The 15,062-nt window shown below is 41.1% G+C and overlaps 1 protein-coding gene across 3 annotated transcripts in view; it reads right to left on the bottom strand.

Annotated features, from left to right (window-relative positions):
• FAM83B (family with sequence similarity 83 member B) overlaps positions 1-6,865 on the bottom strand; it is a 56,604-nt gene extending 49,739 nt beyond the window's left edge. The window contains exons 1-2 of one of the 3 annotated variants that reach the window (XM_083832451.1): positions 6,681-6,865; positions 1,659-2,162 (exon numbers count right to left, since the gene is read on the bottom strand). In XM_083832451.1, the coding sequence (XP_083688577.1) occupies positions 1,659-2,102 (444 nt within the window). In that variant the 5' untranslated portion in view covers positions 2,103-2,162; positions 6,681-6,865. Of the gene's footprint in view, positions 1-1,658; positions 2,163-2,598; positions 6,602-6,657 lie in introns of those variants that run through there. The other 2 variants (XM_083832449.1, XM_083832450.1) reach the window with 2 other exon arrangements.
• Positions 6,866-15,062: the final 8,197 nt, after the last annotated feature.

Genomic DNA, 15,062 nt, shown 5'->3' with positions numbered 1-15,062 from the left:
TTTGTAACGTGGAAATGACACAGCATATCAGAGAGCTAATGTAATATACATTAAACTTCTTTTTCAGAAAGGGGTAAGAATCACACCTAATTTTTTTACCTAACTGAATTCAGAGGAGGCATACTATACTCCCTAAAATGATGTTTAACAGGACAGTATCATGAGCCAACAGAGCCCTCGGAGAGGGCCTGGTTTGCACATAAACAAAACAGATAGGCAGAAAAACAGTAAAAATTGACTAGAAACAACATTTCTTTATGGCATTTTGAGACCTAACAAAACTGAACTAGCCTTGGCACTGGAGTTAACTCCATTTTCCTTGTTTCCCTTACAATAGATACATTCATAGCTCAGGAGCTGCCATTGAAAAAGATAAGAGTATGCCAGCCAAGTCAAGGTTAAAAGTCAAGTCTTACTACATCCAAAACCAGAAAACACCAACTGTTATTTAGAAAGGGACACAGAGGGGAAAAAGCAATTCTTCTCTTCCTTGTGATGAGAGCAGACTAATTCTGCGCTGTAAACTGCACGACAGAAGGTCTAGTGATAACTCTATTGTGGCAACAAATTATATGCTTTATCTAAAAGAGACATCATAAAAAGACGTCGTTCCCTTCCACGGCCATGTCAGTCCACCTCTATTACACCCATTTACACAGACATTCAAGTCACTATAGTGTTTACAGAGGCACTTGAGCTGGATGTCCCACAGAGTTAAACCCTCACAGAGCCCATATGCAGAAATAAGCTGAAGAAAGAAGAGTGTGTCATACTTGCTAGGAATACTTCTGAAACCTTGTGAGATCTATTTAGTGAGGTAATTTGGTGCAGGGTCAAACAGAACTGCACACTTACATGCTTTAAAAACAAAACAAAACAAAAATCCAAACGCACACACTTGACACTAGGAAGTAAGAGGCACTTTGTACATCTAGGCCTAAGTCTTAGGAAACTCAGGATGGAAGTGCCCCTAAGCAGAGACAAGTACATTTGAAGAAGTGTTCAAATATCTTATAAATCAGGCATTAGCCAAAAATGAAGGTAAGGTACCTAGTTAACACTCATTTCATTGTTTCCTAAATCTATTTTTTTTTCTTCCCAGCTCTCTCTAATACTTTCCTGACTAATTTCCATGATGACAGTTGGCATGCAAAGGCACAAAAGCTGAGAACCTTAAGGTACATGAGTCCCATATACATAAAGTTGTTATTTTCTTGTAACAACAGGCCAGCATACCAAACCGATGTATGTTCCAACTGTACATATTCATTCCCACTGACGCAGGAGAGAAACCTTAGGATATATCCTGAAGTTGGGTAGAATTGTGTCATCTGAGGTATATTCAAGTGAGGTCAAAGAAAAGGTATGCTGATTATCTACAAATTTCTCATGGACTGGTCAGCATTATAGTAAAATGGTAATTACTCTTCATTAATCCCTCTAGTTAATCCCTGATCCCTTGTAAATGAGATTAATAACATTGGTGCATATGATATAGCAAGGGACCGATCTCAGTCTGGGAGAAGATTTCAGTTTAAATTGTTAGCAGCCAGATATTTTTTTCCTGCCAGGGGAGAAAAAAACCAAACATTTTCTGATAAGGCACCAACTAGATTATTATTGCTACCTTTTTTTTCCACAGTATTTTTCATGTTTACCTTTCTCGCATCTCGTATCATCTTGCGAATAGTTTCCTTTATGGTGTAAGGCTGTGCTCGTGGAGGATGAAAAAGCAGATCAATGTTTGTGCCACCAGAAATTCCAGGCATCAGGTAGGGCCAACCTAAGTCAAGATTTGGAGCTTCCACATCTGATTCAATAGGCCAGTAGGTTCCCGAGGAAGAGGTGTCATCAATGGCATGGTTAGAGGAATAAACTGTGTTTTGGGGAAGTTTATGAACATTGTTCAAAATATATTCAATTTCCTCATCTGCAAGGAACTCTGAACATCTCTCTTTGGAAAGAAATTCTTTGTAGGCTTCTAAACCTCCTTCAATTAGAGCATCAATTGCTACTCGGTACCATTCCTTGTAATGAGGTTCGATGTAGTTGTCTGATCTGCATTCATCATGTAGAGATGACAGCAAAGATGAAGTTTCCATTTTCACATATATTTTGTATAAAGCCTCTTACACTTCCATTCGTGAGCTGACGAAATATACCTATAAGGAGAGGAAAGTAAGACAACAATCAGAATATCTGTAGTAATCTGAGACACATACACAGATACTATACAAAATACTTTGCTAGAATATTGCCGTAAGTTTTTCTAACACCTTCCAAGAACTTAAAAATGTTTAGAAAATCCTTGGGGATGACCACTCCCAAATGACTATTAATGAGCTAGTTAAAAAGCCTCCTCTACTTAAGGCAATACTAAACACATATGATACTAAGTGACTTGGTGAAGCTCTTGTACTAAAAGCTACAGCAGAACTCATAATACAAGGTACCAGTAACACCAATACGTACCTGGAGTATATTTCAATTCATGACTACAGGTACTGTTTCAAAACTCTTTGTAATAACTGACAGAGTAGTGTTGAGAGAGGCACCTCAGAACCCAATTATATTTCCTAATTTTGATGCAACACATACCTTTTCTCTGCCTTCTTTGAAATCACAGTCATTCAGGCCCTTCTCCTTATCTATATGTCCTCCCATGCTGATCTAATCCACTTGTTGCTCCCAAGCAGGACCAACCTTCCTCATTTCAGGGAGTTATGAGGAACTCCAGAATGATGTCTCCTCCCACATCTGGGATCAACCTCTGAATCAGCAATCTGATGTCTAGTTTCCACCCTGCTCATCCCTTCTGCCAAAAGGAGCGGCTGCTTTAATCTTACCTTTTTTTTTTTTTTCAAAACATTAATAATAAGTAAGCTGTTTAGTGCTGATGATTTATAAATTCATTCTTACCATCTTTTTATTTCATTTAACAAGGATTGAAAGGCTTGGTTCCTGCTACGTCAGTTTGGGATTTAAGGTCGACAGAGGATAAATGGCCAATGTCTCTTCCCTCACGCCTGTACAACCCTATGGAACTGCAGCCACTGTTCGCCTAAAACCTGAACGGCAATGATTTTCTGCACTGGGCAGGAAAGCCAGAGAAAGAGGGATGTACATGAGAATGGAATGACCGCAGCCATGTGAAACAGAAAGATGATGCATGGTAGCAGTGTTTCATCTCTCAGGGCTAGGGCATAGGGCTTGCATCATTGCAAAGCTTAGGAGAAAGACAGCAGAAGTAGGAAGAACAGCCAGTGAAGCCAGAAAAATTATGATAAGCATATACAAAGTATTGTTTGAAAGTTAACACTGGGTTTCCTTGCAAGCCTAATTATTGGTATAGCAGTATAATAGGAACAGTCGCATGGTGTTTCATTTACTGGCATATAAATATAATTCTCACTTCAAGACCTTTCAGATATTTTTGCAAACTTTATTTTCCACAATCTGCTGGGAATACTTTAAATCTTCTTGAAAGGAAATATAAGTTAGCTACATTAACCTACAGGAAGGAAAATCAAAATCTCCATACACTACTGATACTCTAAAATGCAATTAAATGTTCAATGAAACTGAGATTTCTGAGCAACTTGGGAAGTCAGAGGTTAAAAAAAAAAAAAAAAGACAAGGAAAGAAAAATCCAGATCTGAGGCTGGCATCAGCATGTCATATGAAATAATCCCATTTGAATCCTGTCTCCCAGCCAAGTAGCAGGATAGATCTTCCCAGATAGGATTGCTTTCGAGCCTCAGGGAAAGGAGTGTTTCTGGCTGATTCTAGAGTAGCTCTTTGTGGTGAACTGGAAAGCAGCAAGTGAAAGGGATCTGATGGCTCTCCACTGATCAAGAACTATATGTATTCCTGTGACAGATATTCAGGGCTTCATTCTTCACTGCATTAACAGATAGAAATACAGTGTTACCAAATGGGAACAAGACTGTTTCCATGCACACTTTGTTCTGTTCCAGATGACAACCTACGGTATACTGTGGCAGAGAACCAAGCATGCAGTACAGCCAAAACAGACCATTTCTAAGGTCATACTCTTAAAATATTGTACAACTAAAAGCTTCATATCAGTGTGCCATGAAAGGCAACCACAAGGAACAGCTTTTCAAGAAAATTTAGATGAATGGTGAAAAACTACCAGAAGTACAAAAAGTTACTGAGCTGAGCTGTTCTGAAGAGCCTGAACACAAATATAAGTAACTTTCCTGAGAACCTAACATACCCCTTGCTGTAGGACCTTCCAGGACTAGGATCACTCCAAAGAATGTAAGAAAACAGTCTTAGTATGACTTTAAAGGCTGAATCCTGATTTTACTAAGGCAAATGAGAGATATTTCTGAAATTATTATTAATTTAGAATGGATATAGTCCTTGAACAGGAGTTTTGCCACTTATTGCATATATATAGTTGAGAAAGACAGCTAAGTGTTTATTTCAAAACCTTTTCTAAATCCCTTTTTCTTCTCTCTCTTTCCTTTGAAAAATAATGTAAGGGAACAGGACTGTATTTAGTATGTGAGCTTGTGCAATATAAAATATTGAATGTTATGAACAAATAAAAATGATTGCATGTATGTGCCTGTGTGTCCATACAGGTGTATACACTGACTCATGTGCCTTTTTTTTGTTTTGTTCTTTTGATATATATATATATTTGTATTTTTTTGTAATATTGTAATTTTCTTTTTTTTTTTTTTTTTTGGTAATGGTACAGTATATTGTTTGACTTTTTATTAAAACCAGTGAACTAATTAATTGGGGCATGCATCAAATGCAATAACGTAGGCTTAAACATACAATATATGCTGAAAGCAAGGTGTAAATATACCGTCATCTCAGAAAGGTGAGACTTTAGTCAACATTAGTGCAGTGTCTTCCAAACAAGAATAGTTATGTTACAGGGAACATCTTTGATGTTGATCTTTGATTTACAAGTGCTGTTTATAAAAGACGTTTAAAGCTGTATACATTTATTTAAGAAAATAAATGTTAAATCTGTCAGCATGGAAATAAATCACAGAAGATGAGACAAATGAAATAATTCCAGTTTTAGTTTTTTGAATTAAGGATATCTGCATGTGATACATTCATGAGAAGAAACAAAAGAAAACTCTCGAATTAAAATTATGGCTTCAGGTATATTTGACAAAAGCTCTAGAGGTCTTGAAACAGGGACTTTCCTCCTTGGGAGGCAAGAGCTATTTTGTAAGAAATTCATCTATGACACCACTAAAATCTTTGATGGAGTGACAGAGGTTTAAACAAAATTCTAAAATATTTATTTTTGATGTCTTCTTCACCCATGTAAAATGATTTCTGCATAATCAACTCGATTCCTCAAAGATCAGTATTTAACCTCCTCAGGTAGACACAAGGCTATCAGCAAGGTTGTGTAGAATAAGGCCCATCTCTGGAGGCTTCCGGGGAGCCCGATTAAACCCATCTTCCCACCTTTGTAGATGTCATCTATGCTCTAAAGGGTTTTGTATACATGACCACAAATGTTACCAGGAAAGCTGTTGTTCATGCCCTGAGAAATAAGCTTAACTGTTAGTTCCAATCCAGTGTATCTGGCATTTTGAATGCAGCAAGAAGAAAAGCTTTAAAGAAAAGTATATTTGTATTTTTATGGGAAGATACAGAGTATCCCAGCTTCCACAAAAGCAACAGATGACGAGAGCCCGCTGAAGAAAATGATGCAGTATTATGCGGTGGTTCCCGGAGCACAGTCCTCCAGGCTAGAGCTAAAGACAAGCAACTTCCCGGCCTTGCTAATATTCTCAGGATTTGAAAAATTTCCTATTCAGCAACTCTGGGGAGCAGCTCTACCCTCAGGCTCGCACAGCCGGTCCACGGGAAGGCCCTGGCCGTGGTGCTCTCCTAGGGACGCCCTTATCTCTTTCCTGAAAGAAGCCCGCTCAAACTCGGCCAGTTTCTGCACAAAGTTGCCATCTTGCCACCTCGGTAAAGGGGAATTTAAGCCACGGGGGGCATCGTGTCGCCATCGTCCTTGTGTGCTCCTTGGGGCACCCTAAAGGGATCTCGCAAGGCTCCCCAGCGCTCCGGGGCAGCTGGGGCCAAGCTTTTAGGGAATAAACAGGCGATTTTCCCACGCCTGCTCTCCACTGTGTCAAGGAACCGTATCAGTCACAGACAATAATTTCCAACACCGGCCAGCAGCAGCTAATCGTTTCACTCGGGGGCACCAGACCCGAAGGGAACCCCTCGAAGGCTCCCCGCTCGCCCCGTTTTTGGGGCTAGAAGTTCACTTTCCAGCCCAAACGGCCTCCGCGGGCGCCGCCACGTGCTCGGGCACGCCTCAGCCTTGGGGACACCGCGCGGGTGCCACCTTCGGCCACCGCCACCACCTCCCCGGGAGGGAACACCGCAAACCCCCTGAGGGACGCGGGGTGGCCGGGAGGGGTGTGAGCAAGCCCCCGAGGGCCGCCAGCCCCCCGCCACCCCGACCCCATCCCCAACCGTTCCCTCAGGTGCCGCCGCCGCCTCCATTTTGTGCCCCCGTTCGCGGTTACGGGGCGAGGGGGGGGACACGAGGCGGCGCCCCAAGGGCTCGGCTCCGCGGGGGGCCGAGCGGCCGGGCCGGGCCCCGTCGGGGCGGCGGGAGGGAGAGCCACTTACTGCCGGGCTGCCCCAGGACTCGCCTCCGGAGCGGCTCCTTGCCGGCGGGGGGTCGCGGCTCGTTGCGATCGCGGCTGCGGGGAGCGGGGCCGGCCGGCGCACGGCTCCTCGCAGGTACTTCCCGTCCGTCGCTCTGAGGCGCGGTGGGTGTGGAAACCAGTTACAACATGTCAGGACGGTGTCGCACCACAACCCGCCGCCGCCGCAGAGAAGCGGGGCGAGAACTTGTCTGAACTGGGGAAGCCCGGCCCCAGCGCGGAGCGAAGGGCAGCGCCTTCCCAGGGGCGCGGCGGGGCCCCCGGCACGGCACGGCTCGGCTCGGCTCGGTACGGCCCCGCGGAGCCGCGCACACCGGCAGCCCCTGGGGTGTGTGTGGGTGTGTGAGGGTGTGTGTGAGTGTCTGTGTGTGTGTTGGGAGTGTGCACTTGGGAGATGAAGCCTAAAGCTGAACGGTGAGTTGGGGAAAAAGCGCACCCCTCTGTCTCGAGTCGCAGTTTCTAAGTTAACTGCAGGGAGATTGTCACGGCAAGGGAGCTATACCTGGCTGTACCCACACCTGTACACTAGGTGATGTGAACGAGCCCGCTTTTCATAGCTATATTACATTAAAACGCTCTTCTGCTTCATGTCTCTGGTTAAGAAACGCCACAGCCCCCCACCCTGGCGGTGATGCCCGCTGGGCCTTCCTGCAGCCCCCTCAGTGCTGCACAGCCGGCCAGGCACGCCAACACGGCTGTCCTCTGCCCAGCTGCAATCGAGGTCCCACTCGGAAAGGCCATTCCTTCCAAAGCACGGCCATCCTCATAGCACAACTGCAATCCAAATCCCACTCAGGCCCTTCCAAAGCATGGCCATCCTCATAGCACAACTGCAATCCAAATCCCACTCAGGCCCTTCCAAAGCATGGCCATCCTCGTAGCACGACCATGTAACTGCCAGTGGATCAATGTATCATGCCCATGCTTGGCTGAAGCATGCTGGGTTTGTCAAGCAGACAATGAGGTGTCACACACGACACTTGATCAGTAATAATTTGTCCAGTCACGCTTTAGACACAAACTTCTACCCTTCACTGCCCAGTCTGGCTTCAGACACAAACACCTACCCTTCCCTGTCCAGTTTTAAGTGCAGGGTATGTCCTGTTTCTGGAGCTAAGCACGGTTCCACTGAGACTTTTCAACTTTTCTATAAGGAAAAAAAAAAATGAATGTGTGTGTGTGTATGTGTAAAAATACACAATGTCTACACAACAATATACATGGTTGTGTATGTATCTGGTGGCTGCCAGGCAGTAACTTTTGTTACACAGTGAATTCAGGCAATACAATTCACAAGCGGAAATAGCTGGTGTCAGTATACTTCTGAATTACTGTTTACAGACATAGGATCACCTGGATTAATTGATTTAATCCTTCTTACATCCCCAAAAGTATTTCCCTGTGTTTTTGATGAAGCGCTTTTTATCCCATGAAAATGTGTGGTCAGGAAGAAGAACATGTTTCAGTGGAAACTTGTCCATTAAGAGGTGGCCATGTAAATTTTTAAAAGAGTAGATCTATTTTCTAAAATTATTTTAGGAAAGGTAAGAAGGTGAACAGATAATCCCAAAAGGACTTTTGATCTCAAATTTATTGGTTAAACTTTACGTGAAGTTTACAAGTGTCACTGGGTCTCAGTTTTAGAAGTCAGTGCTTGAGTACAGGCTTAACAAAAAACAGTAAGGAGTAGTAGCTTTCTAAATAAGGAAATCTACATGAAAAATAACTTTTTTTTTTTCAACCTTAGCATCTGCACAAGAAAAATTTTATTTTATTTTATTTTATTTTATTTTATTTTATTTTATTTTATTTTGTTTATGTACCTCTATAGTGTCCAGCTCAGTGGGAAACTGGTCTGGTATTGAGATCTTCAGCTATACACATGCACATATGCAACACAAATGAACAATGCAGTCTAAAACAACAACAATAATGTCAGTAATAACAGGGCATTATTACTACTGCTGTTTCTACTAAGGAGAATCACACGCTCTCTACACAGCCATTACCCCACGCTAACTTTAAAATTGATGGGTAAACAGAATGATGAGAAAAGAGATGAAGGAATCTTAAACATATCTTTATAAATCATGAGCAAGCCTTTACAGAGATGATGGAAAAAGGGGATGTCAAATGCTGATGCAGATTCTTCCATGCAGTTAGGGGCTGCCTGAGATTTCAGTGGAAGCCCTCCAATAGCTGTACAAGGCCTGACATTTCATAAAATCCAGCTAGGATAATGTGTTTCAGAAACCAGCTACCTATAGTCGACTGTTAAAATAAGGAACAATTTAATTCAGCAGGTAGCAAACTTCTGTGTCTTGCATCCACAGGAGGTGATGAAGGGAGACGGCTATCAGCAAGCTCAATAAACAGTAAGACAAATTCTTGAACAACAGGTATAAAACTGGATTCTAAAAAGACTAGGTAGGGATGTGCCTTTTAGCATCCTTACTCCTAGGGCTGTGGAGCTGCAGCAGTTTGAGCAAAATGGACTGCAGAAAGTGGACAGGCTTTCATCTGCCTAAATGGACTTTCATTTCAGTTTTTGGAAATAGAATTTTGGGCAAGACAAAATTCCATCCTATTGATTGTAACCATGTAACTAGAACCCCATCAATTCATGAAAACTACAAAAAAATGTTCTAGAAGTAGCTTCATGGGAGACAAGAAACTACTGATATCACCATGTTGAGAATATAATCAAAAAGAACACTGATTGTCTGAAGTGACCTAGGAACTCTGATGATGGTGCTGATGGATGGTCATCTCTGTGACTTCCATCAGTTTTCAGTTGTCAAGTGTAAGACAGAACATCTTGCCTTGTCTGGGTCTAGCTGAATGCAGATTTTAATTGCACATACAATGACACCAGCCCATAAGGTTAGGATATGAGTACTTTCTAATGATAAATATTTATATGAATATGTTATCCCTACTGCATATTTAATATAATTTAATTTAGATTTACTAAAGAGGGCTTTGATTTGGAGCAGTAGATGTTTATGCAATACATGATGTTTAGGATTTGAACTTCATTAGATTTTAAATAGATGAAGAAAGAGTACAATCCTTAAGATTCATTCTATTTAAAAATCAAGGGCCATCTCATCTGAAGCATAAGAAAAGAGACTTTGCACAGTAACCTTAGAGAAAATGTATAATTACAGATATGGACATATATATGGGTATAAAATGAGCTGTACTGTATTTATAAGGGTTGATTAGTACTGATAAGAAACTCCCACCTTTCATAAAGCAGCGAAGAGAAAAATGACACAGAAGAATACAAATGAGTATGAAAAGGTTGATATCCTACTCTCAATATATACTTTTCCAAATCAAATAATCATAACCTACTCTTTTGATATCATATTCCTTAGTCAGGGGTACAATAACTTGTTATAGGGACATAATGCAAGTTCTTGGGAATGTCCAAACACTAATTAGTTTTCCAGTCACCCCTAGAGGTTCTATCAAGAAATGGTCAGTACTTCACAGTACAAAGAATTAAACTCAAGATCTTTCACGAAGGATGACTGAGAGAGGGTTCCTAACACATAGATTTTGGCCAGATATATATGTTATATATGGTATGGCAGATTTTTGTCCTAGGTCAGGTCCTGTATCAAAGCCTTGTAAAAACTTAATTACTTCAGGAAGTTCAACTGTGAAGATAATCTGAGGGTTTCCTGTAAGAAATCTGTGGTAAGAGCTGCATAAAATTATTCAAAATATTTTATTTCTGAGACACAAGTACATAAATAAAAATGTATCAGTCTTTATATTTTGCCCCTAGTATATATAGCTTACAGATAGGATTAAAGAGCAGGGTAAGAGGGGTGATCAAAGTGGTAAAACAGCTTCCATCTGAGAAAGAACACAGACTGGGACTCTCCAGGTTGGGAATGCAGTTGGTGCCTGAGGCCATCTGTTGTGGTTCATCACATAACGTGTATCTCTGTTGTAAAACAAGGCTGAATACAGAGAAGGAAACTTCTCTGAGATCTGCTCTTGTACCTACCAGTTAGGACTTCTTCAAGCTTACCAACACCTTCATATTTTCTGAGGTCTTCTGTGTCCTTGTGATTCAGCCTAAATATTAGTAATCTTTTCTCCCAGGTGATGATAGCTATGTGGTTGTCATACATACTTCACGTGGCTCTTATTTTTTTTTTTTCTTTTATTACTTGCCTTTACTTTAACATCCACCTTTGCCTTACTATTACTTACTTTACTATTACCTCTACAAGTAGACAGTAATGCAAAATAGAACAGAAAGTAAAGTCTCTCTCTCTATATATATATGTGTACGTATGTACGTATGTATATCTTTTTACCAGTTAGTTGGAAACCTCTCTTATATCTGTCTCTCCACCTGCTCACTTTACCAGGAAACTAAACTTTCTGAAGTAACTTCGTTACTGGACTTAGCCTGTCTTTCTCATCACAACTTCCCAAGAACTTGTGTACTGCTGGAGTTAAAATGACAAGATCATATCTGTGTTTTGCGATCTGGGTTCAAGTCTTTAGAAATAAGGAACAAATATACTTGTCTCTTGAAGCCAGACATAAGCTGGGGTAATGCAGAAACTAACAATGAAAATTTTATATTAATTGAGTAAAAGGGAAACTTACAGAGAATTTTGTATAATACATATTTTAATAATATCTAAGCTATTATATACCACTTGGTATTGTGTATAAGTAAGAATCAAATTGTGAAAAGGTAGCCTGAGACTCAGGACACTAGTTTGGCACCAAAGTTTTCCGTTGATACATTAGTAATGGAAAATATGTCTTCCCATTTAAGCTGTGTCACCTCGGTGCAGGTTCTGTGAGTGTTCAGCTCTTCATAGGAAGGGAGGATAATTTCCTTTAGGAATGGCAAGCTTTCCACTGCTGTTTGTTCTTAATGTTTTAGTGAACTGTGGCCCCAAATCTTGCATTAGGCCATGGCCAGGGACCCAAAACAAGGATATGACATATACAAGAATATGTAAGAACTCTCTAGCCATAAGGATCTTCTAGTCAAGAAATTTTACAAGTAAGCTCCTTTGTTGTTTCTGACTGCGAAGAAAGGTGAACCCTGTAAATAAATGCATAGAAAGAGAAAAATGAAATAGGGCTAGAGGGAATAAGTTGTTGCTCGATTTGCACATGGCTTATTTTCAAAGCTATTACCACTTTGACAGGCCTGTGTTGGCACTTACAAGGACCCACTTTTGGCCTAGTATTCACCTCTGTGCTTGGAGGTGAGGTTGGCAAAAGGATGAAAGGTCTTTGTCTCCTTCCAATCCCAGAAGCGCCTGAAGCTAGTTTTCCTCTCAGTACTGGTTACAGTGGATGCTTGGAACCTTCAATGTTACCATAGTGTTTACTTGAGTGCTTGTGGTCCTAGTGAGCTTTGTAAACCCAAGCCCATTTTCATTGTAACTTTTTTCTAATGCAAACATTCAGAATGGAATAAAGGTTTCTAGATGCCCTTGGGAGGTCTCTGGCCGTCAATAGTAATACTGGCGGATGTAGAAGCGAAGAATAAACCAGGGAGTAAAGCAACCCACATCAAATAATAAAATCATATAAAAGTCTCACCAACGTAGCAAGGTCCATTAATCTTTAAATGGATCAACAACATTGTAAGTCTGAATACAGCTGCTACAAAGGGCAGGCTTATTCTTTTCTGGGTAGATTCTTGAGCTGTCAATGCATTTATAGCCAAGAAAATTTCAATCAACTGTATAAGCTGAAAAAAATTTCCAAAATATTCCAACATTACAGGCAAGGTTTTCTTAACTGTCCACATACCTGTTCAGAAAACACAAATGACTTACCGTAAGGGTTCTTTTATTAGAAGAATGATATATGCTCACACATAAGCTCAGCAACTGCTTTCCCATAAATCTGTTGTTTTACAATTAGGGTTGCTAATTGACATGTGCAATTAATGAAATAAGCATTGTTTACTCTGCTTTTATCGAGCTGTCCTCAAAAATAATGTAGAAATAATGTTACCATGACTATGATTAAGGAAGGATATAGGTGATGCAGAGTTTTAAGTAGGTGAATTAATCTTTCATCAGGTCAGCGAACACTGTTATAAAAAGTATACAAGCTTATGGATGCTTGAGCTTCTCCAGGTCTGAAGCAGAAGCAAACGTCAAATCCAGGAACAAATTGTGAACAAGTGCTCTGAGTTGAATTAGAGATGTATGGGTGAGAAAGAACTTACCAATACAGGAGTAGCTGCACCAGGCCAATCTGACTCAACATCGTGTCTCTGACAGTGCCTATTAAGTGGTTAGAACAAAAGATTTGGGCAAGTTTGCAGTCTCACATCTTCAGTTGTCGGCTTTTTCAGGGACATACAGGAATTGAGGATGATTGGTAAGGTATGCTGAAAACCCAAGCATAACTGAAATTCCAAGTAGAGAGCGAGAAAGAGAGTCACTTGTTTCAATATCAGTTTTTAAAAGCTCTTGCTGTGAGGTTGTAGGAGGAAGCAAATACATCGTGATGGCTCCTTGGCAGTGCTGTCCATGACAATGAGATGACAAGAAGCAATGCTCCCGTGTTGCAGCAAAGGAAGTTCTAATTGAGCACTGGAAGGAAGTCCTCTCTGGGAGGGTGGTTACGCACTAGCGTATGCTTCCCGGACAGACCATGAGATCCGCCTCCGTGGAGATTTTCAAAACGTGACTTGTCAAGGCCTTGGCCATCCTTTCCTAAATTTTTTGTTAGATGGGCTTGGAGCACGAGTATGGACTAGAGGACTTCCAAAAACACTTTCCAAACTATTCTTTCTGTGATACTGTGATTCTACACTTACTGTCCTTCCTATAACAACTGTAATTCTGACAGTTTACTTCATGCCTATAATAATAAAGTGGTCCATAAACTTCAATAAAAAGCAATTTTCCATTATGCTTCTCTCTGCTGTGTGTTAAAATTAAGTCCCCAGTCTTTAACTGGAATTACCTGGTGATAAGCAAAATTTAGGTTTCTCCAGCATAAAAGTTTTCTGTTATCAGCATGTAAGAGCACTGTAGAAGCTACCACAAGGAAACTGATGGACTTGCCAGTTCTGAAGAGAAGCAAGTGAGAGAGATATTGAGTAAAGTAATAGCGTGAGATTATGAAATGTTATTACCTGATGGTGTCTATTAATATTATCAGTGCAGAATGGCTAATTTCTCAGATATGTAAATTGTCTTTGGAGTTGAAACATCAAGAGTAATGGAAACTATTCATTCCCAACACTGGAGTCATCGGTTAGCTCTGTCAAAGAATTACAGAATGGCTGAGGTGGGAAGGGACCTCTGGAGGTGATTTGGTCCAATCCCCTGATCAAGCAGGGCCACCCAGAGCAGGATGCCCAGGCCCATTTCCAGGCAGCTTTGGAAGATCTCCAAGGAGGAGACTCCACAGACTGCCTGGGCATCCTGTGCCAGTGCTCAGTCACCTGCAAATAAAGAAATTTTTCCTTCAGACAGAATGCCTTTGTTCCAGTTTGTGCCCATTACCTCTTGCCCTGGCACTGGGAACCACAAAAAAAAGAGCCTGTCTCTGTTCTCTGCTCCCTCCCTTCAGGTTTTTGGTAAGATCCTCCCAAGACTTCTCCAGGCTGAACAGTCCCAGCTCTCACAGCCTTTTCTCATAGGAAAGGTGCTCCAGTTCCTTAATCACCTTGGTAGCCCTTTGTTGGACTCTTTCCAGTATGTCCATGCCTCTTTTACTGGGAAGCCCAGAACTGGTCACAGGACTCCAGGTGCAGCCTCATGAGTGCTGAGTAGAGGGGAAGGGTCACCTCTCTTGATCTGCTGGCAACACTCAGCCTAAGGTAGCACATGTTCTTAAGGTCTGTCTTGAAATCTTGAAGCCCAGAAATATGTATTATTTTTAAATGCGTGCTTCAGTCTGAAACCTTAATTCCATGGTGTTAGGTGGATTCCTTGTAAATGGACTATGAATGACTATCGCTTTGGAAACTGCAAGTCAATCAAAGTAAATACTGTGAGAGTTTACTGTAAATTTACAGTAAATACTGTGAGAGTTATAGAATATCCTCAGGTGGAAGGGACTCACAAGGATCATCAAGTCCAACTCCTGGCTTATCTTTGGACCATCTCATGTCAGAAAAAAAAAAAAAAGTCAAATATATACAGACAGACAAGGTGAAAAGTTTCTGTATGTTATCATTAACATTGATAGAGCTGCAAAAGATACTATTATGCAACAAACCTTGAAATACTTGAACACTTTGAGCCCTATACAATATTGGAAGGTTAATGTGAAATAGTCAAATTCATAAACAGTATCTTGGGCAAAACGTACTCCTAAGTTCTAACATTTATGGATTCAAGTCCG

This window comes from Anser anser, assembly GCF_964211835.1.
Source record: "Anser anser genome assembly, chromosome: 3".
In the NCBI taxonomy this organism is placed as follows: Eukaryota; Metazoa; Chordata; class Aves; order Anseriformes; family Anatidae; genus Anser; species Anser anser.
The sequence above is the reverse complement of the archived record's forward strand: the minus strand, read 5'-3'. Positions and strand labels throughout refer to the sequence as shown.